General features: G+C 39.1%; 1 protein-coding gene across 6 annotated transcripts in view; it reads left to right on the top strand.

Moving 5' to 3' along the window:
- Nucleotides 1–7,243, top strand: part of TRMT9B (tRNA methyltransferase 9B (putative)) — a 56,274-nt gene extending 49,031 nt beyond the window's left edge. For 5 of the 6 annotated variants that reach the window (XM_037740899.1, XM_037740894.1, XM_017535574.2 and 2 more), the window contains 2 exons: nucleotides 4,190–4,363; nucleotides 5,464–7,243. In XM_037740899.1, the coding sequence (XP_037596827.1) occupies nucleotides 4,190–4,363; nucleotides 5,464–6,500 (1,211 nt within the window). In that variant the 3' untranslated portion in view covers nucleotides 6,501–7,243. The remainder of the gene's footprint in view (nucleotides 1–4,189; nucleotides 4,364–5,463) is intronic. The other variant, XM_037740905.1, reaches the window with a different exon arrangement.
- The last annotated feature ends 15,740 nt before the right edge of the window (nucleotides 7,244–22,983 follow it).

Below are 22,983 nucleotides of genomic sequence, written 5' to 3'. Positions count from 1 at the left end.
TGTTGACCAGGATGGTCTCGATCTCTTGACCTCGTGATCCACCTGCCTCAGCCTCTCAAAGTGCTGGGATTACAGGCGTAAGCCACCATGCCCCGCCTTAGACAGTGTCTTTTCAGGGCCTTTGTGTATATTCTCTACCAAAATGGACCTGACATTGATTGAATAAATCAAGATGGAAATAATGGCTTGTGAAATTGATCATTTTAAATGTAAAGATACTCCTGTTTGCCAAATGTGTTCCGCACTGTTGGCTCACTTTGAGTGGTTCACATGCCTTCTATAGAATGTGGGATTATGGAAGAGGTTCAGTGTGTGTATATATATATTATATATAAATAATATATACATAATATAATATATATTATATATTATTTATTATATAATATATATTATATAATATATAATATATATTATGTATATATATTATATAATATATGTAATATATATTATATATTATATACATAATATATATAATATATTATATATATATAATATATTATATATATATAATATATATATAAATATATGAAGTCTTATGAATCTCATGGGTCCTGTCCCTTAATTATTTTGTAGGTGTTTCATTATTATAGGAACATATCTTTAATTAGACAATATTTTAATAATAACTATTTGTCTGGAGGACATTGGTTCAGTATCTTTCTAAATCAAGAACTGGTAAACCACAGCTTAGTAGATCTAAGATTAAGATTTAAAATGTGGTTGGAAACTCACTTGAGGCCTGCCCACCTAAAACTGCTTTCTAGCAATTGCATGCTGACTGCACCCATGAGTCGTAAGTCTCTGGTTGCAAAGTCTGTCTAGTTTGATATTCACTCTAAATACTGGTAAGAGAAACAGACATATATTCAGAACTTATGGCTTGTTGAAGATGGTATGAGCAACGTGAAATCTGGGGAAGGGGTTCATGTCACATGGAAATTGGGAGTCTTTGAAAAAAAAATCTCTAGCATATTAATTTAAAAATAATAAATCTTGTTTCAGAATGTGCAGTGAGTTTGGAACTCTTGCCACCTATAATCTAAGTAAGCCATGTACCAGGATCTTAAAATCAGTGGGGAAAAGGAACTATTCAGTAAATGGCTTTGAGATAATGACATATATAATCAGAGAGCTACTTTCTTACACCTTACATCAAAATAAGTTTCAAATGAAGCAAAGATGTGAGCATAAGAAAATGAGCTCATTAAAGGACTAGATGACAAATAGATTGTTATTTAAAGTATTCCCAGAGGCAAAATGCCTATGTATGATACACATACAAAAAAGAAATCATAAAAGAATATACAGTTGATTGCCATTATTCACAGTACTTACGTTTCATATATGTATCATAAACATTGAATTAGCAAGTAGTGAATCATTTTTCTTAGGGGAAATATAGGATTAGGTTCCTATAAGCTTCTGTTCCCAACATTTTTGTCAATTTACCAATATATAACCTGTTGACTGTGTGTTTCTGTTTAAAGTCACCTTGTTTGCTATGTATCATTATTTCACAAACATTGGACTCGTGGCCAATACACTATAACTCTTTCCTGAACAAAACTTATCTAACACATATATTTTGTCCATGAGGGACATCCCAGCCTTCTTATGTTCAGGAACACTAGACAGCATTTCAGCCCCATGCTTAGGCCATTTGAAACAGAAAAATCACCAGTAAAAACTGTAAAAATGGAGAAATTGTGGCCCTAAATAGATTATGAAAAGAATACAGTATGGGAGTTGAAGAAAGGAGGCTGGGCATGTGGGTCTCAGGTGACTCTAATATTTTGCTGCACTGTGAATATATAAGTCTGATAATGACCATGCAATGTTGTAGTATTGACATTGGGGTTACAAATAAATTTTAGCAGGTAGATTAACTGCAAATAAGTATTTGCTGTGATTGATGAGAATTAAGTATATTTACAGATAACTTTGACCCTATAAAAATGGAAAAGTTCTACTAGACAGACATACAAATCAAGTCAAAAGACCAACATCAAACTAAGTAAAAGTAACTGCAACACATGTCATAGAAATCTAGGTAATTTTTAAAATCTACTAAGCATTCTTCAATGTCACTGTAAAAAAACGACCAATATCCTGTCATTTGCAACAACATGGAGGAACCTGGAGGATATTATGCTGGTGAAATAAGCCAGGCACAGAAAGACAAATACCTGATGATCTCACTTATGTGTGGGATCTAAAAAAATTGGACTCATAGAAGGAGAGATTAAAATGGTGGTTACCTGGGACTGCAGTGTTGAAGCCAATGGGGTAAATGTAGGAAAGTGCAAGATGTTGGTTAAAAGATTCAGAGTATCAAACAGCAGGAATAAGTTCAAAAGAAAAAATACCCACAAGTCAGAAGAATAATAACAAAAAGATGTGAACAAATAGTTCAAAAAAGGAAAGGAATACAAATCGTGTACAAATATTTTAATAGATAACCCACTGATACGGTTCAGCAACAAAGCACAAAAGGATGTGTAGTACAAAATGTCCTCCCATCCCAGCCCCTGGCACCAAGCAAGCCACACGAGAGGCTGCTGATTCTATTAGCTTCCTGTATGATCTTCTTCAGATACTTTATGCAAATATAAGCATATTTGTGCCTGTGAGTATGTTATGGGTGTTTCCCTTTTTTGGTTACACTAATGATAGTATGATATAAAAACAATTACACATCTAGCTTTTGTTGTACTTTTAATGTATTGAGGAAATCATTCCATATTTATATTTATTATAGAGCTACCCAGTATTAAAAGCTGCCTACCATTCTATGCTAATAGTGCCATATTAACGTTTAATATATATTGTTTGCTGTATTTTGCCACTACAAATTACCCTACAAATAGACCGGGTGCAGTGTCTCACACCTGTAATCCCAGCACTTTGGGAGGTTGAGGTGAGCGGATCATTCAGCTCGGGAGTTCAAGACCAGCCTGGACATGGCAAAACCCCGTTTCTACACAAAATACAAAAAAAAAAAAAAAATTCAAAATTTAGCTGGGTGTGGTGGCACATGCCTGTAGTCTCAGCTACTTGGGAGACTGAGGTGGGAGGACTGCTTGAGCCTGGGAGGCAAAGGTTGCAGTGAGCCAAGATGGTGTCATTCCAGCCTGGGTGACACCGAGTGAGACCCTGTCTCAAAAGAAAAAACAAAAATGACAAATAATATTATTTAAATACCTCTGGGAAATCAACAACGACATCAGTAGTAAATATCTTTTTGGCCAATTTGTGTCTTTTGAATTTTGTACTATATATATTTTTTAAACTATTCAACAAATAGTCATATTTTCATACAAATAAAGGCTCTAATGATTTCTTTTATTATTTCTGGAAAGGAATTAGATTATATATCCGTGATAGAATATAATACTAAGTATTAGATTGTAGAAAGATTTGTTTCAAGGTGGTTATTTATTCATGTTACTACCTTCTTCAATCATAACATCAGTAAGATCTCAATGATCTAAATCTTTGGGCTGTGTAAATCCTGAATTACTTAGGTCTCTGCCACTGGAAAGTGAATATCAAAAATTGTCTATTTAAGAAAAAAAGTTTTTATAAGTCGAGTTGTATACTGGATCCACAGAGATCAGTTTAAGTGTAGCGCTGACAATAGAGATTGGATAAAAACGATATTAAAATTTCTTTTCTCATTCAAGTTCAAATTTTAAAAATTTGAAAGACATGTTTTAATGTATAAATAATTGAAAAGTTGTTGACAGTCATTTGTTTTGCAGTCAGCAAGTGGTAAGAATCTTTGGGGAGACAACAGGAGAATAAATGCTGTAGCATGCATATATACATAATGAAATATGGATGTGGGTGCAGAGGCTACACAGGATCTCTGGGATACTAGAAATGTCTTTCTTGCCATGGACCAGCTAACATGCCTTGGTTGTGCTAGTGTGCTGAGCCCTGTGGACATTACCTCATTAAATATTAAATAAATGTTATTTTTTTCCTATTGCCTTTCTCTCTTCTATATGAAAATACGTAAGTATTCTCTGAAGGCTTTTCTTTTGCTTTTGTGAATACCTTCACACCATGTTGTATTCTGTCTTGGTTAGTTAAAAAAAAAGTTAATTATATTCCTTGATATGAGACAATTGAACCATTTTACACTTTCCATGGAGGACAGCATGTAACGCAGGTTTTTCTCCTACAGGTTGTGGGACTGGAAAGTATCTTAAAGTGAACAGCCAGGTGCATACCGTGGGCTGTGACTACTGTGGGCCATTGGTAGAGATTGCCCGGGATAGAGGATGTGAAGTCATGGTATGTGACAACCTTAATCTCCCCTTTAGGGATCAGGGCTTCGATGCCATCATTTCCATAGGAGGTAAGGCCACAGGATCACACATTCCTTGAGTGAAAAAACAGCACGTTTTTATGATCTGTAACTATGAATTAATGTGATGTGGTTATTTTCAGTTAGATTTCACATTTAGAACTATATTATGGTAGACAGGCATGGCGGTAGGCACCTGTAGTACCAGCTACTTGGGAGGCTGAGGTGAGAGGATCATTTGAGTCTAGGAGTTAAGTTTGAGTCCAGCCTGGGCAACATATCAAAACAGTCTTCCAGCTTTGCTTGAGATTAATTTCCTCCCTGATGTATTGGCAGGTCTGTGTAGGGAAAAATAATTTAAAATTTTCTCTTGACGTAATACTGTGATTAAATTCCCCCAATAACTAACAGACTAGCGCTTTCTGTATATTTGTGGATAAAATTACGCCTAATAACACACTTAGGACTTGATAAAGGCAGTCTTCCTTGAAGCTCATTTTGCCTTTTGAGAAGCTGAAAGTAAAATGATGACCTATACATTGATTTTTAGTAGATATAACTATTTTATATTTTATTATAAGCAATCGATTGGACTTATGCTGAGCTGGCTGATCTTTGCATTATCTAGACAGAGAAACAATCTTTAACATATTTCTCTACTTCTCAGCCTTATTAACACTTACTAGGAGTATTAATCCTCCATTACTTTAGAAGGGCAGATTATTCGCTAAAACAATAAGTTACTTCATAGAATTCAACCAGGGAACACTTAGTATCCCTTTTAAATTTTAGTAATTCACATTGGCCATCCTTCTGGTTAAAAAAATCCATAGTATTCTGGAACTGGAAGAGACTTTATGGATTTATGGACTCTAGACTTCTTCTTATACAGGATGAATCTTAAAATCTGTAGAACTTAAATATCTTGCCCAAGATCAGCTATCTAATATTAAAGTACAGGAGCCAAAGCTAAAAATTATGTCTTTCCTAAAATCAGGCCTGTGCTATCTCTGTCATCGTTGCCATGGAGAAAATAAGAAGGTTTTACTAGATGTCAAAATGTCATCATTGTTATATGGTAAATACCAGTATATACATGTGTGGGTTTATGTGTGTGCATACACATTGAGATCTAGTTTTGTCTTTTTCAGTCATACATCATTTTTCTACAAAACAAAGAAGAATCAGAGCAATAAAAGAAATGGCCAGGGTCTTAGTTCCTGGAGGCCAGCTGATGATTTACGTGTGGGCAATGGAACAGAAGAATCGTCGCTTTGAGAAGCAAGACGTGCTTGTTCCATGGAACAGGGCCCTATGTTCCCAGCTTTTCTCAGAGTCCAGCCAATCCGGGAGGAAGAGGCAGTGTGGACACCCAGAAAGAAGCCATCCTTACCATCCTCCTTGCTCCGAGTGTAGCTGTTCTGTTTGTTTTAAAGAGCAGTGTGGTTCAAAACGGTCCCACAGTGTGGACTGTGAACCTGCTATGGCAAGAACCTGTTTTGCAAATATCTCTAAGGAAGGCGAGGAAGAATATGGATTCTACAACACATTAGGAAAATCATTTCGTTCTTGGTTTTTCTCCAGATCTTTGGATGAATCGACTCTGAGGAAGCAAATTGAAAGAGTAAGACCCTTGAAAAACACCGAAGTTTGGGCCAATAGCACTGTAACAATCCAGCCTTCCAGACACTCTAGTTTAGACTTTGATCACCAAGAGCCATTTTCAACAAAAGAGCAAAGCTTAGATGAGGAAGTGTTTGTGGAACCTTCTTCTCAAAAGCACTTAGAGTGGCTGAGAGCACCAGGCACTCAGAAGCATTTAAATGGAGACCATCAAGGAGAAATGAGGAGAAATGGAGGGAGGAATTTTCTGGATAGCACTCATACTAGTGTGAATTGTGCGGGTGTGGGTAACTTAGAAGATGATAATCCTTCTGCTAGTAAAACATTGAGAAGGATTTCTGCAGTCGATTCCACAGATTCCAACCCAGATGATACAATTTCTGTCGAAGATCCACAGCCCGATATTTTGGACTCGAGAGCCTTTATGCGCTACTACCACGTGTTTCGAGAAGGGGAGCTCTATGGTCTGCTCAAAGAGAATGTGTCAGAGCTCCGTATCCTGAGTTCTGGGAATGATCATGGCAACTGGTGTATCATTGCAGAGAAAAAGGGAAGTTGTGATTGATTGTATCCTTTTAGACAACTCCAAAAGATTAACCACATTCTTTCGCTACGTTTGATATGGTTACATGAAATTGCATTCAGTTTTATTATTTGTTAATCCATTAATCCTTTGTCTGCAGAGACTACGAATTATTTGGTTGTTTTTCTTTTTAACTTTGAATAAGCACAGATACTGGCACTGAAAGCACTTGACAAAGGGCATTTGTGCTTAAATGTTAATATAAAAGATCTGAAGAAGCAACAGAAAATGCCCGTCAGTACAGTTCAGATTTTTTTAACCCCTGAAGGATAAAATACATGGATAGTGACTTTCAGTATTGTGCATTGATTTAAAAAGTTGATGCTGTTAAATAATCTTTTCAAACAGTATTTTTATAAAGTGAGGGGATAATTTCTGGTTCCTAGGTTATAACTGAGATCAGTGTGCAAGACAACAGGGAAACTTTAATCCATTGCACAGATAATACATTGAACCATGTGATGAGTTATTTTGTTGCCAAGGTCTTGCTTCTACTTAAAGTTTTGAGAAAACTGAGTGACTGGAGAGACCCAAGAAGTGTTGCAAGGACTTTTCTAAATTATAAGCAAACTTGCTTCAAAATAAGTTGACACATGATAATAATGTTTTCAATGTAGCCCATGAGGTTTTTAAAGGCACTGTTAGGTTGAACATGGTGGCTCATGCCTATAATTCCAGCACTTTGGGAGACTGAGGTGGAAGGACCACTTGAACCCAGGAGTTCAAGAGTAGCCTGGGCAACATAGTGGAACCCCCATCTCTATAAAAAATTTTTAAAATTAGACAGGTGTAGTGGTGCATGCCTGTCATCCAAGCTACTCAAGAGACTGAGGCAGGAGGATCACATGAGCCCAGAAGTTCAAGGCTGCAGTAAGCTGTGATTGTGCCACTGCACTGCAGCCTGGGCAACATAGCAATACTCTGTCTCAAAATAATAATAATAATAATAATAGAATAGACTGGGTGCCGTGGCTCATGCCTGTGATCCCAGCACTTTGGGAGGCCGAGGCAGGCAGATCACCTGAGGCCAGGAGTTCAAGACTGGCCTGACCAACATAGAGAAACCCCATCTCTGCTAAAAATACAAAATAAGCTGGACATGGTGGCATGTGCCCGTAAGCCCAGCTACTCAGGAGACTGAGGCAGGAGAATCACTTGAACCCGGGAGGCAGAGGTTGCAATGAGACAAGATCACGCCATTGTACTCCAGCCTCGGCAACAAGAGTGAAACTCTGTCTCAAATAATAATAATAATAATATAAAGGCATTGGATTAGCTTGTAAGGAGTGGAGTATGTAGGTACTAGGAGTTATGCAAGTACCCAAGTGATATTCTTCCAATCTTATTAGAAGCGTAAATATTCAAGATTGATATTATTATTGCTTATTAGCAAGATTATCAATCATGTTTATTAGAAGCATGAATATCCAAGACCAAGGTTGACTAGTGATGACTCTGCATCAAGAACTAGGCATTTATTTTGAGTCGAAGGACTCTTTAGGAAAGGAGAACCTAGGTGAAGCACTGATTTTGGCTCTGAGAACAAACAGATTAAGGTACAGCATAGTTAGCCTTGGTAGAGGTATGACTGGGATTTGCTGTAACCTTTAAAATAGTATCTGGGCATTTATTTTATTGAAGGTGACTACATTTTATTAGTTATATTAGGAATTTAGGCAGAATCGACTTCTACTGATTAAAGGTTGAATTTGTCGCTTTATAGAGAAACAAATAGACTCGACACAGTATGGTCACCGAATCTGTTTAGATTTGCCCACGGGTCTATTTAAATCTATGTCATGGATCCTGAGACACAAATATAATTAAGACAGGTCTAGAGACTTAGGACAAGCAGAAATAAGTTGACCCAGGAATGTAGTTTCAAGTTGTTCATTAATGAGAAAATTGACATTTGACAGGAGTCTTTTTACTTTATCCTGGATGAAAATCCAAATCTTGTTTTATTTTTCCACTAAAAGTAGTAAAATAATAATGAATTTCATTTGTTCTTGGGTTCTTTTTTCCTTTAATGATTGTGCTGTAACTTAAGGTAATGATGTTACTTTTGGACAAACTTAACTATTTTTAAAGCATATCTGAAAACAGTTGATGTTTATAACTCTCTTTGGCTCCAAAATAAGATTGTGTTATCACCATTTTGGTAGATGAGCTTGTCTGGTGAAATGACGCATATGATTTATACTGTTCAGTGTACATTTTGCAGTAGTAGATGAACGAAAACAACTACAAGTGGAACATAAATTAAAAATTAATTTAGTGTCTTCTGTTTCTTAATTTGGGACATTAAACCATGACTGTAAGTGGTTTTCTTGGTAAAAAGAAAAGATTCTCAGAGTTGAAAATGTTTTTACAACTCAGGCGTGATGGCTTTTGAATTATTAATGGATTGGATTTTTCCTCTCTCTGAAGACAATTTTCACATGGGTTTTTAATCCTGACCTTGCTGCTAGCAATCTGTGCTTGAAGTCATCTCTTTCTGGTGGTAGCCTGCCACTTGAAAGTCATGACGTGGTGGAATTCAGTTTACCAGACTGCTAGCATAGCCTTTGAGCTAAACTGTCTGAGCAACCTCTTAGATATACACACACCACTTTGTATTAAAGGGTTTTCTAGAACAGCTCTTTGGAGAGAAATATTTTCATGTAATTTTGACAGGAGTGTAAATAAAGCATGGTGACTAATAAGTCTTTCAGTCTTCATCTGATGAACACAGGAATCTGTGCTTCCAGATATTATTTTGTATACAAATATTTAACTAGGTGATTGATCATCTCTCTTTGGGATAGTCACATGAAAAGCTCTTTTAAATTTAACTTCTGCCTTTGGATTTTTTTTTTTAAAAAGCCATTGAAGAGCAAAACTAATGTAAATATCTTGATCATTTAAAAAGCTTACTTGTCCTCACAAGGAAACACAGTCATCAGTGAGTGTAAATGTAGATGGTTCATTTGTGAAGGTTGTCTCCCTCAACTTGCTTGATGATAGAGTCTACTGATCTAGCTGGAGTAATTTGATCACTTACTTCCTTATTAATACTAGATCACACAGTGTCTTTCTGATTCTTTCTTCTTTACTTACTGGCATCAGCACAGACTCCCACTATCTGAAATAAAAGAGAGAGTTTGGGGGATTATTGGAGGACTCTTAAGAAACTTTGTTGGGGGTCGGTGTGGTGGCTCACACCTGTAATCCCAGCACTTTGGGAACCCAAAGTGAGTGGATCATCTGAGGTCAGGAGTTTGAGACCAGCCTGACCAATATGGTGAAACCCTGTCTCTATTAAATACAAAAAATTAGCCGGGTTGATGATGCATGCCTGTTATCCCAGCTACTTGGGAGACTGAGGCAGGAGAGTCGCTTGAACCCGGGAGGCAGAGGTTGCAGTGAGCCAAGATCACTCCATTGCACTCCAGCCTGGGCAACAAGAGCAAAACTCAGTCTCAAAAAAACCACAAAAAGCAAAAAAAAAAAACCTTGTTGCCTTCCTGATGCCTCCCTGGCCTATTTGAGGAATTCCATGTAAACCTTCAAAGGATTTGGGGGAAAGTGCATTAACATGGACAAAGGATGGAACCAAAATAATGTTATTGTGGGAACGATGCCAGCACCTATTTACATTTTTTTCAATTGCCAGTGTAGTGATGACATGACACCAGCATATCAAAGACACTAACAAACCAGCTACACAGACATCTTGGAGTTTGGTTTGGCTCTCTTTTCTCATCACATATCTCCATGCAGAATAGTACTTACTCTTATTTCTAGTTTGCCTGTGTATTTCCTTCTAAATTCTACATGCCAAGAGTTCGTCTGTCTTTTAAGAGGTCATCAATTGAATGGGCAAACATTTGGAGGTGATCCAGAGAGAAAACAATCCAAATATCAACCAGCTTGGAACACTAATGCACCTGAATATTAATGGTAAAAACAAAAAATAAGCCCTGTGGGTTTTTATATTAAAAAGAATATATACATATATATATATATATATATATATATATATATATATACACACACACACACATATATGTATGAGTTTGGAGAACAGAAGGTCTAACTCAGCAGTTGAACTTGGTGAGGGAGGGCACTGGTTAAATATGAGCTGTGAGCACCCAGTTTGGGAGGAAGGAGGAAATGGGGACCAAGCACCAGCCAAGCAGCTGCAGTCTAAGAAGAACAAATTAGGGCAGGCCTCAGCATCTCTTTCCTATTACATAAAAAATTTGAAATAAGAATAGCTGTGAACGTTTCTTAATATACAATATTAATTTTTTCATTTGCAGTCCTCACCACAGCCCTCTGAGATAAGTATACTTATTTTTCCCATTTTGCAGATGAGGGAAACTGAGGGAGAAAAATTAAATTGTTTAAGGTTACACACATAGTAGGTATCACACAGTTAGAGGCAGAGCTGGGATTCAAACCCAGGTCTGGCTCCTAGCCTTTGCTCTTAACCACAACACCATGTACTCCCACCCCTGGGCCCAAGTCACGTGGTTTTTAGAGTATTGGAGCATTTCAAGGTAAGCATGATTGGATAATGGGCTTTGGAAAGGTTAAGCAACGATTATACAGCTAGACAGTAATTCAATATATTTTCCCTTTTATCTTTTTTTTTTTTCATTTGTAAATCTGTTTCAATTTTATTTGAATTAAAAAATACTTCTTGGTGTCAAAATACTCTGGGACCACTTTTCTCCAACTCTTCAATCTATTAGCAATTATATAATTTTCCCATTTTGTAAGTAAGGTAACTGAGGACTATTCAGATATTTCTTTCACTCCATTTGTTTACTAACCCCTACTGTGTGCTGGATACACAATCTGCTGTGTCCTGGCTACATACGATACAAGGTAATGACTATCTGGCATCTTGAAGGTGCCCAGAATATTAGAATTAACTGCCCTAAATGTGCCAAGCTGAAACATTCTTCATATTCCCTGGGCGCCCATTACCAAGTTATATTGTTGCGTTTGAGAAAAACAACAAACGACCCTCCCTTAGAGAATCACGATGCATATTAGCATATTTAAGGACTACGCTAAAGCTTGGATTTAATCTAGCTTGACCTAGACATATTAACATCCTGTAGCACAAGCGTTCTGTGGGATATATTTCAGAAAATAATATGTCCTACAGAATAAATTCAGACTCCTTTGGGTGGCATTTAGGCCCTTCATAAACTAACTCTGAATTATTTTTCAGTCTCATTTCCTGCAATTGCACCCAATTTTTTCTGTTCTGTAATCTGCTATTTTAGACAATGCTTTCATAAGAAATTACATAATGACAAGTAATTCCCACATTCTCTAGATATATACTTGGATTTCAAATGCCATAATTGTAATCTTTCTCCAAAGAAAAATGCACGATACAGGCTTCATTCCATCAAGAGGCATATGAGGTAAGTGTTATTATACACCCATCCAACAGATGGGAAATCCACGGAAGTGGAAGGGAATCAGGGAAGCATTGACAGACCTTCAACCAACCATAATGCTTAACTCCTCTTTTTCCAGTCTTAACTCAAAACTATGATTATTTTAATGGTATAAACTCCATATCTGCAACCTCAGTTATCTACAAAACTGAAGTGCGAACATTTAAAAAGAACTCTCACCAACCAAGGACTGAAATTATAATGCAAATGGAAAGGGCTCAGCATGAGAGCACAATCAGAAACCGAAGAGAGTTGATCAAAGAGAAAATTCTAGCTGAATTGTCCTATTTTTAATTTCCCAGGGATCCTACGGTATACGACACATTAACGGGGGTGTGAATCATTTCAGTTATGTCACATACTCTGTACTCTCGTGATATGGGTCTTCCCCAATTGATTATGCACAGATATTCAATGACTTTATCTGGGAGGGACTGGAGCTATAGTATAATCTATCTGACCAATCTGAGGGACCACTTGTAAGAGCTGATTGTCAAATTGGATCTTCATTTGACAAATACTAGAGCTGCAGAAAGTAAAGTTTACTCCAACCCAATTAATCATTAATCCACAGGAAACAATACATTTTCTCCACATGGAATACTGCTTTTTCTATGAATATTACCTCCACATTGAAAAACGAGTGAGTCACTGCCGTTGACCTGTAGCTGGTCTACCTTGATGCTGAATTCCCTGAAGAAGGTACAATTAAATTTATGTTCCCTCAGCAAGGATTTGGTTAACTGATAAGCACTTTTCTTTTTTTTTTTTTTCTTTCTTTATTTTTTTTTTTTTTGAGACAGTGTCTTGCTCTGTCGCCCAGGCTAAAGTGCAGTGGCGCAATCTCAACTCACTGGAACCTCTGCCTCCCAGTTCAAGCGATTCTCATGCCTCAGTCTTCTGAACAGCTGGGGTTACAGGAACGTGCCACCATTCTTGGCTAATTTTTGTATTTATTTATTTATTTTTTTTGGAAAGACGAGCTTTCACCGTGTTCACCAGGCTGGTCTTGAACTCCTGACCTCTTATGAGCTAATCATACCACTTTTAACAGATTTTCTATTAATAGACAAGGAGGGACTTCACTGCTAAAGTTTGTTTTTCTTCTCTGGTCATTTACACAGAACACTGGCAACCCATTAAGGCTCACTAATGTGGACCTAAATGAAATTTCTGAGAGGTTTTGAATATGTATGTGCAAACTGTCCTATTTTTTAATATGCTCTCTTAAATATGTATGTATGTAAATATATATAACATGTATATATGTATATATTCCTAGACATCTAGTGTTTGCTTTCTTAGTGACCAAGAAAAAGTTCTTTTGTGCACTCATGAAAACATAAATAGAAATGTATTTTATTGAATAAATAGATTTTTTTGTTTCAGGGAAATTTAAAACAATTATTAGATGTTATTGTGCCTCTTCTTGTGTTGATATGTGTATTTGGGTCAAAAGTGCAAAAACATTTTTCTACAATATACAGTTATTTTGGCTTTTCCCAGAGGAAGCTAGCAATAGTTTTAAACGCACAAATAGATGGAAAATATTTTGACTCTTATAATAATGTGAAGAAATTTTATTTGCATTAACCAATAATGTTCAGGATCTTTTTGTAGTATTTTTTAAATGATGTAATTTGTATGTTTATGATATGTATTTAATTATTTAAGTTAGGTATCAATGTATTTTTTTTAAATGTTCCCAGAACAAAATTTTGCTTTCTTCTCCATTCTGTGCAGGACAAGCATTGTTCAATTCACACAGTCAGCTCTCACTACACTTCAACAGAGTGGGCAAGTTTGTATTTGAATTCTGTTATCTTTATCTAAGAGAAGCAAAATTAACCATTTAATAATAGATTATCTTTAATGGGTTATTAAAAGAATATTATTGACCAAAAAGACATATTTTGAGATTAATAAAGATGTATTAAACTATCCAAAAGTGGATGCATGCGAATGTGCTCCTAATCTGGAAAGGATGTCATTTTTTAACATTGCTTGAGAGGTAGGCAAGTTTGTTCTCTTTCCTGACCTGCTCCATATGCAGCTTGTGAGTTCATTATCAGCGTGGGGGTGTGAAGAGAGGGAGGATTTGTGCCCACCCTGCTGTGGCTCTCATGCCACTTAGAGGGGATGCAATCTTGCAGCAGATGGTGCCCTGGCATGACACAGCTTGACGGCTCCTCACCTCTGACGGAAGAAGCTACTCCATCTCCCCCAGCATCAGTTTGGCCCTCAGGTGGCTGCTTGAAAGACAAAAATGATGACAAATGAAATACCCTCCGTGCTGACCTTTTGGCAAGAATCAGTCAGACCTCAGTCACGTGCTTTGTACACTGCCAGAAATCTCCCAGTTTAAAAACACTGCTAGTTACTGTCTTTGGAAGCCATTCCTTCATCCATCTTCGTCCTCCTTTTCTATTTTTGAATTATCTAAGCATGAATTCAGCTTTAAAATTATATACTTAACAGATGTATAGCGGGTTTTGCAGTTTTCTCAATGGGTGAAATCAGAAGGAAACTGTCAACGTCAGTACACTTCACTCCCCACCCCATCCCTGGATGCAGGGCACAGAAAATAATCCCCATGCAAGTACATGTGTGTGCACCCTGAGTGCAAGGAAAAGCAGCAGATGCTTGGGATACCAGAAACCTTGGAAGTCACTGACTCCGAGAAGGAGTGACTTGCAAAGCCAAGATCCAGATCCATATGCTTCTTCCTGCATTCCTCCACATACACCTGTGTTTGCATTTCTCCAGGTAACTGTCCTATGCGTTTCTCCAGGTAGCTGTCCTATGCATTTCTCCAGGTAGCTGTCCTGTGTGTTTCTGCAGGTAGCTGTCCTGTGCGTTTCTCCAGGTAGCTGTCCTGTGCGTTTCTCGAGGTAGCTGTCCTGTGCGTTTCTGCAGGTAGCTGTGCTATGCATCCATGCATATCTTTGTCATACTGCCGCCCACTCAGGTCCCATCTTCAAAGAAATGCCCCTGATCCCATGGTTCCACATTGATCTTCGCCTCCTTCACCATCCTACAGCCCTTTGTGTTTAGGGTATTTTACAGCACTAAGTTTATTCATCTTTAGCAATTTAAAAAACATTCTGCATCATCTACAATATTTTCTCTTATGTCTCTACCATTTTGTTTTTTTTTATGGGATAGTTGACTAAGGCCATTCCAGCTCCAGTCACTTTTCCACCCAGCACAGTCATCCCTCCAGATCCCTGGGTTTCACCTCTGTAGATTCAAGCAAAATTTGAAAAAAGGAGATTGTGTCTGTACTGAACACGTACAGAGGTTTTCTCTTATCACTGTTCCTTAAACAATAGAGTATAACAGCTATTTACAGTGTGTGATGTATTATAAGGAATCTGAAGATGATTTAAAGTATAGGGGAGGATGTGTGTCAGTAATATGTAAATACTATGCATCATTTTTATATCAGGGACTTGAGCATCCACGGATTTGGTATCGAAGGCGGTCCTGGAACCAACCCCTGATGGATATCAAGGGACCACAGTACCTATCCTCCGTATCACCCCTGCCCTGACCTCCAGAAATAAAGAATCATTTGCATTTTTTTATTTTTTTGAGACATAGTTTCACTCTGTTGCCCAGGCTGGAGTGCAGTGGTGTGATCTTGGCTCACTGCAACCTCCACCTCCCGGGTTCAAGCGATTGTCCTGCCTCAGCCTCCCGAGTAGCTGGGACTACAGATGGGTGCATGCTGCCAAGCCTGGCTAATTTTTTGTGCTTTTAGTAGAGACGGGGTTTTACCGTGTTAGCCAGGATGGTCTCGATCTCCTGACCTTGTGATGTACCCACCTTGGCCTCTCAAAGTGCTGGGATTACAGGCATGAGCCACCACTCCCGGCCAATCATTTGCCGTTTTGAAGGATCTACTCTAAATGAGCAACAGAGGAGCTCTCCTGCCTGCCTCCGACCCCCCACCTGCCTTCAGCATTATGGAGGAAGAGTCCCGGCCCTGGCCAATGGAACTCAGCTCCTGGGATCAGCTGAAAATGGAGGTTCATGTCCCAGCTTTGTTGACTTCCTGCATCTTAAGTCTCCTCTTACGAGATAACCTCTCCTTTCAGGCCCTTAGGTCCAGGTCCCCTCTCTCAGCCTTCTCTGAAATCTTCAGTGTGAAGAACACGTGTTCATTTATTTGTTAGATTTTTGTTTGAAAACTGATGAAAACTGATCATAAATGCTTGGTCCTCAGAATTAATTATCCAAGTTTAAAAATGAAAACCACGTGAACAATATTTGGCCATCAGTTACAAACTTTATCTTTCTCTTGCAAAGAAACATCTCACAATAACTGAAAATGAAGTGCATGGTAAGTTGAGGTAGAGATATCCCTTCCTTCCCAACGCCCACCCCCTAAAAAATCCGGGTAGGCAAGCCTGTGTTAGAGCTCTCCTGCTCCAGAAGAGAACTCACAGTCACTTTGAAGTGAACCCCATTCATCTTTGAGAGGCCAGGGCCTCCAAAGCGTTTACCTGGGGAGATGGCTGCATTGAAGGGAGGGTGGGAACAGCCCCACTAGTCAGCAGCTGGTTGTGCCAGTGAGCTTGAGCTCCCCTGACACTGCCTAGGAGTGGAAGAAACATGACCTGGAATAGCCCCGGATGTAGCAGAGCCTGAGCACTGGCCTGCATGCCCAGGAAGCTTGGCATGAAGTGAGTGGCACTGCCACCTTCAAACTACATGGGGGCCACTTCCCCAGGCCTGGTTCTTGCTGCATGGGGCATCACTGGCCCCACCCCAGACACAACTACAAGTTGCTCATTAAAAGAAATGTAGTTGGACCCCAAAGTTCCATGAAATAAGATGACTCCAGGAGAAACTGATTGTTAGGGTGCCTAACTCAACCCTACACTCCTTTGTTTGGCTAAGGAAGGAACTTCAGTGTGAAGGATTAAGTGTTCTGCATGCCCCATACGGGTAGAACTCTCCTGCTTCAGGGATTAAGAAGCTGTCCTGAAGTAACCCTCATCCATGCCATCTTGTGAGCTCTCAGCCCTCAAATGAGGTGATCTATGAAGAACTAGAGTTTTTTCACTACCGTGTCATGTTGGGACCTGAAATAGGTAACCACCCTGAGAAAGGAACAGAAGACACTGGAACATAAAGACCTTGTTTCCCTATCATTTTAAAGACTTCAATTTAAAAAACTGCCATTTCTTTGCATTTTTTTTCAACAATTTCTGAGCAATTCCTATAGATAAGGGACTTTCCAGGCGCTGTTGGAGATTTTATGGGAAAAAGATACAGTATCTGATCTTGCAGGATTTAAAATTGGCAGGACAGATAAGATGGGCACAGCTCTCTCTAGGATATTATTCCACTCTCCAGTTGGCCTGACTTGATCATGCTTCCATCTAAGCTTCAATGTGCCTTTCCAAGGTAAGCCTTTGGGGCTCCCGCCCCTAAGACAAAAGAGACACTCAAGTTATTTTCCAGCTCTGTGGTCCCAGAGTTGTGTGAACTTCCTTTTGAAATTCATCACGCATGTTTGTTTGTTTATTTATTTATTGAAAAATATTTATCTGCCAGAGTATATCTGTCACCGGGGCAGGGATTTGTCTGCCTCTTTCACTGTAGTACCCACAGTGCCTTGCATAATACTGGTCCCGTTGGGGGTGCCCAGGAAACATGGGTGAATGAATTATACCTGGCTCTGAATGACGGTGCTCAGAAGTAGCAGTGAACCCTGGGACCCTGGGGGAGGAAGAGGGTTATCATAAAGGAGGTGACTCAAAGCTGGACCTCACAAGATGAAATCTCAGTAGAGCAGAAGAGCAGGGGATTTGGACAATGGCGGAGAAAAGGGAAGCTCAGAGTAAATTCAGTAAACGGATGATGATGGTGACAATGGTAGTACCATGTATCATGTGGTCACTTTATGCCTGGAACTCTTATATTGGTAGGATCACTTATTTGTAACACAAACCATGAGAGGTAGGTACCACTAACCCCCATCTATTGATATGAAAATCAGGGATCACAGAGGCTAAGTTCCTTGCCACAGTCATATGGATGGAAAGTAAAGACATTGAGCTTTGCATTTGGACTTGGACCTACAGTTGTTCAAACCCTAGTTCTACCCACTCCACGGAAATGTGTTTTGTTTTGTTTTGTTTTTAGGGAGAGTACAAGGAGAGAAAAGTGGAGAAATGAATTGCAGTTTGATTCTTATGGGCCAAGAACACCACTCTAGGGGATTTAGACTTTAACCTAATCACACGTATTTATTTCTTCAAATGCTAGAGAGCCTTTGAACATTTTTGAGCAGATGCTTTGGAAAAATTCCTCTGGAGAAGAGAGAAGGTGAGGGAGTGGAGGGGAGGTTCTGAGATTTGAGGGGTCTATAGCAGAGGGTTAGGAGACACAGTAGGGAGCTGAGACAGTAGGTCTAGAAGTGAAACTAGGATACGTCCAGATCTCAGGTGGAATAAACTAGAATCTGGTTAGAGAGCCAGAAAGAACAAAGAGAAAAAATACCTCCCAAGTTCCCACCTGGCTGCCCAGGAGGCTGTGAGGGTCTTAACAAATAAAGCATGCCCTTTAACCAACAGAGGAGGTGTCTGCGGGGAGGCCTACAGATGAAACGTGGAATGAGGCTGCCCTCTCCTGGAGGATAAAGGCCGAATGCTGAATCGAAGTCCTCATCTGCCCAGGACAATTTATTATTATTACTTTATTTTCAGAGATAGGATCTTACTGTGTTGACCAGGCTGGAGTGCAATTATGCAATCAGCTCACTGTAACCTCAATCTCCTGGGCTCAAGCAATCTTCCTGCTTCAGCCACCCAAGTAGCTGGAACTACCTGTGCGTGCCACTAAACCCAGCTATTTTGTTCGTTTGCTTGTTTGTAGAGAGGAGGTCTCACTGTGTTTCCCAGGCTGGTCTCTATGCCACATAAACAAGGTGATGCTACCAGGATATATTTTGGAAATTTACACACACACACAAATCTGCTAAAGTAGTTAAGTCCAAGGATTCCTAGCTCTGGGAGAAGGGTTATATTTTCTGGCTTACCCCAGCTATTGAGATTATTTGAATTATTCGACCTCAACTTGTTGTATTAGTTCATTCTCACATTACTAACAAAGACATACCTGAGACTGGGTAATTTATTTTATTATTTATTTATTGTTTCTTCAGACTGAGTATTGCTCTGTTGCCTAGGCTAGAATGCAGTGGCGCCATCTCAGCTCACTGCAACATCTGCCTGCCAGGTTCAAGCGATTTTCTTGCCCCAGTCTCCCAAGTAGCTGGGACTACAGGCATGCACCACCATACCTGGCTAATTTTTTTTGTATTTTTAGTACAGACAGGGTTTTACCATGTTAGCCAGGATCATCTCCATCTCCTGATCTCATGATCTGCCCACCTTGGCCTCGCAAAGTGCTAGGATTACAGGCATTAGCCACTGCACTTGGCTAAAAGATTGGGTAATTTATAAAGGAAAGAGGTTTAATAGACTCACAGTTCAGCATGGCTGGGGAGGCCTCAGCAAACTTACAATTACAGTGGAAGGGGAAGCAAATACGTCCCTCTTCACATGGTGGCAGCAAGGAGAAGAACGGGGGCCAAGAGAAGGAGAAAGCCCCTTATAAAACCATCAGATCTCGTGAGAACTCACTATCATGAAAATAACATGTGGGTAACCACCCCCATGATTCAATTACCTCTCACTAGGTCCCTCCCATGACACGTCGGGATTATGAGAACTACAATTCAAGATGAGATTTGGGTGGGGACACAGTGATACTATATCACCTTATTTAATTTGTATAATAAAATACATTTAGTTTACAAATTATGTTAAAACTACATATCGACACATGAAAGATTCCAAGAAGTCCTATACTAGAGCAAAGAAACCCATTTAACTGTATTCAGCCCCATGTTTCCCATAATATTTCATTCAAAAGCTTGTTTTCCATATAAAATGTATGAACACTTTACAGAGCACTCTTTGGGAAAGGATGCGCAACTTTTAAAAGGAAGACCCAAACAAACTGGTCAACACAAACAGAGTGCTGTTGTGGTGCCATGCCTGACACACCTGCCAATAGTCCTCTGCCACTCACCATCCTTGCATCAGCATCTGGGACATGGTAATTACCCTCCAAGACTGTCATTCCACCTCTCCTCACTGCTTAGCTCACAGAAAAGAGATTTGTGAATTACCAGCTCTTGTCTCAGCAAATATTTGTTTCCCTCTAGCTCGCTGGAAAATGTATTTTTTAAACTGCTCCAACAATTGCAGTATGGCAGCAGCTTTATCAGTACGTGAAGATACAGTGATAATGTGGCTTGGATACTTGACATTTTGTCTTGTTGGATAGTGGCAAATTGCACTAAACTGTAAATGCACTGTAAATGGGGTTGTGTTGAGTTATAACAACAATTAGCGTATTTCTTCCTTGTTTCTCGTTTATCTTTTAGTTTGTAAACGTGGAAAGCAGAGTGTTGTAAGCTTTAACTCCTTTATCTGTAAAATGAGCACAGTGATACTTATCTTGCAGAGTTTTGTAAGACAGAATTAAAAAAATGTTAAACTACCTAACATTTTCATAAGATAATACAAAAAACATAGCAGCATCCAATAAATGACAATTCTTAGTATTCCTTCCACACCTCCTGTTAACATTAAACTCTTGGAGGATGGAAGGAAGCATGGATGTGAAGCATGTACAATCCCTAGAGGAAATTAGAATACGGCAGTTTTTGGAGTCCCTGAAATTTTTTAAAGGATTGTCAGTATCGTTATAAATGATATTTTACAGGCAGGAACAAGATGAAATGAGATGGATAAAATTTAATCAATATGCCCATGTTTTGCACAGGAGCATAAATAACCAGCAGATAACATCTGGATTCCACACTAAGAACACAAACATCTCACTACAAAATTACAAACGGAACATGACTCATGCCTAAAGTACACACACCTATAAATCTTCACTTTACATGGTCCCAAAGATTCTGTAACTTTCACAGATTTGCATGTTTAATAACAAATTTGAACTTTTGGACTACTGAGTGATCTGCTGCAAATGTCACCCGTCCTTTGTTGAAGACTCTGCGTGTGTTTCAGTCGACAGGTTTTCTTCATCTAGTCCTGTGGTGTCTGTTCATCAGGCAGCAAAGCGTCAGCGCATCCCACCACTAGATGGCGCTAGACCCACTTGTGGGGCTCTGGGGGCTTATGAAAAACGGAAAGTTTCACCTCCTGGTTCCCTTTTAAACGTTCATATTGGACCATAAAAGCAGATGAATTAAATATGCTATTATCCTGCCTTTTTTTTTTTTTTTTTTTTTTTTGAGACGGAGTCTGTCTCTGTCGCCCAGGTTGTAGTGCAGTGGCCTGATCTCGGCTCACTGCAACCTCTGCCTCCAGAGTTTAAGTGATTCTCCTTCCTCAGCTTCCCGAATAGCTGATACTACAGGCATGCACTTACACGCCCGACTAATTTTTGTAATTTTTAGCAGAGACGGGGTTTCACCATGTTGGTCAGGCTGGTCTTGAACTCCTGACCTCTTGATCTGCCTGCCTTGGTCTGGGATTACAGGGGTGAGCCACAGCGCCCTGCCTATCCTGCATATTTAAAGCTGAGTTTAATAACAATAGAGCAGAGATAGAGAAGTGACTGCCAGCCCTGAAGCTCTGAACTATCTCATACAAGGCTTAGCGGGGAATCCTGGCCCACAGTCCAATCTCCAAGCTCTACACACCCCAGCAATGAAACAGGAAGCCAACACATTGTGGATCTTCTTTCCAAGATAAAGTCGAACATTTGTAACATTCTTTTCAGGGACAATGGAAGCTAAAAAATAAGAGCTGAGGATGGAGGGACTTTTCTAGAAGAACTTAAATGCAAAAAGCTATGGGATAGTAATGAGAAGTGGAAGAGAACAAAAAAGTCATGGAAAGTAAAACCAGAAGGAGGAAAAACAAACATTTTAGAACAGCAAAGTGGGGGAAGTTGGAAAGCAAAGCTCTGAGTAGAAACCAGAGTTACAAAATTTCATAGCTGGAAGGGGCCTTATAAGGAAGCAGAATTGGGCCCGAGGACTAAATATTTGCCAAAAACCACACAGGCAATTAGTGGCAGACAAAAGTGACCCTTCATTTTTGCTAACCAGGGCTCTTTCCATTAAAACATGGGGCCCTCTCAATATCTAACTAAAAACGTTTCACAAAGTCCAAGTAAACACAGAGAAACATCCTCTCTTCTGTCTCCAGTGCTTTCTCTGCCCACACATGCACATGTGCACACACAGCCACCATTATAACAATACAGGAAATTGAAGGAAGCCATCTGAAACTTCAACATCGGGCACAGCTGCCACAGATAGCATATCAAATGCAAGGCTGGAAATCAGCACTGTTCACATTCACACAGGAAGCCCGACTCTAGCTGTTTGACCCTATTTAGTAATCAGTTCCATACTCACAAAAGAATGCCAGAACAAAAACAGAAGGAAAAGAAAAAAAAAACTCCAACCATTCTTTTCCTTTGGAAGAGGATTTATACCAAGAAGTTTATAGAGAGGCCCAGCTGCTTTATAGAATTTTGCAGGAAATTTGGGACCCTCTGTGATGCCATTGTCTTCCCTGGCTCAGGAAGGTAGCCATACCAAGATAGTTATTGAGATAATTCAAACAAATTAAAGCCGTATTTTACCTCGATTGTACCTATATTTCAGGCAAAAGTATTTTGGACCTAAAGATTTCTAATAATCATCAGATGCATCCTGGTCTTGTGGGAAATGCTGAGAAATTTGGTGCTTTATCCACTTACTAGCTGTGTGACCCTGGTCAAATTAACTAATTATTATGAGCCTCCTCCTCCTTCTATCGAAATGAGATTGATTAATTGTTGCCTTGAAGAATAGTTCTGAGGTGAAAATGAGAGTCAATGCTCTATGGCATGAAGACACACCAGTAAATGTTAGCCATTTCTTTCATATATACATA

This window comes from Cebus imitator, unplaced genomic scaffold (assembly GCF_001604975.1).
Source record: "Cebus imitator isolate Cc_AM_T3 unplaced genomic scaffold, Cebus_imitator-1.0 Scaffold5, whole genome shotgun sequence".
Lineage (NCBI taxonomy): Eukaryota > Metazoa > Chordata > Mammalia > Primates > Cebidae > Cebus > Cebus imitator.
Note: the sequence above shows the minus strand (reverse complement) of the source record. Positions and strands in the feature narration are given on the sequence as shown.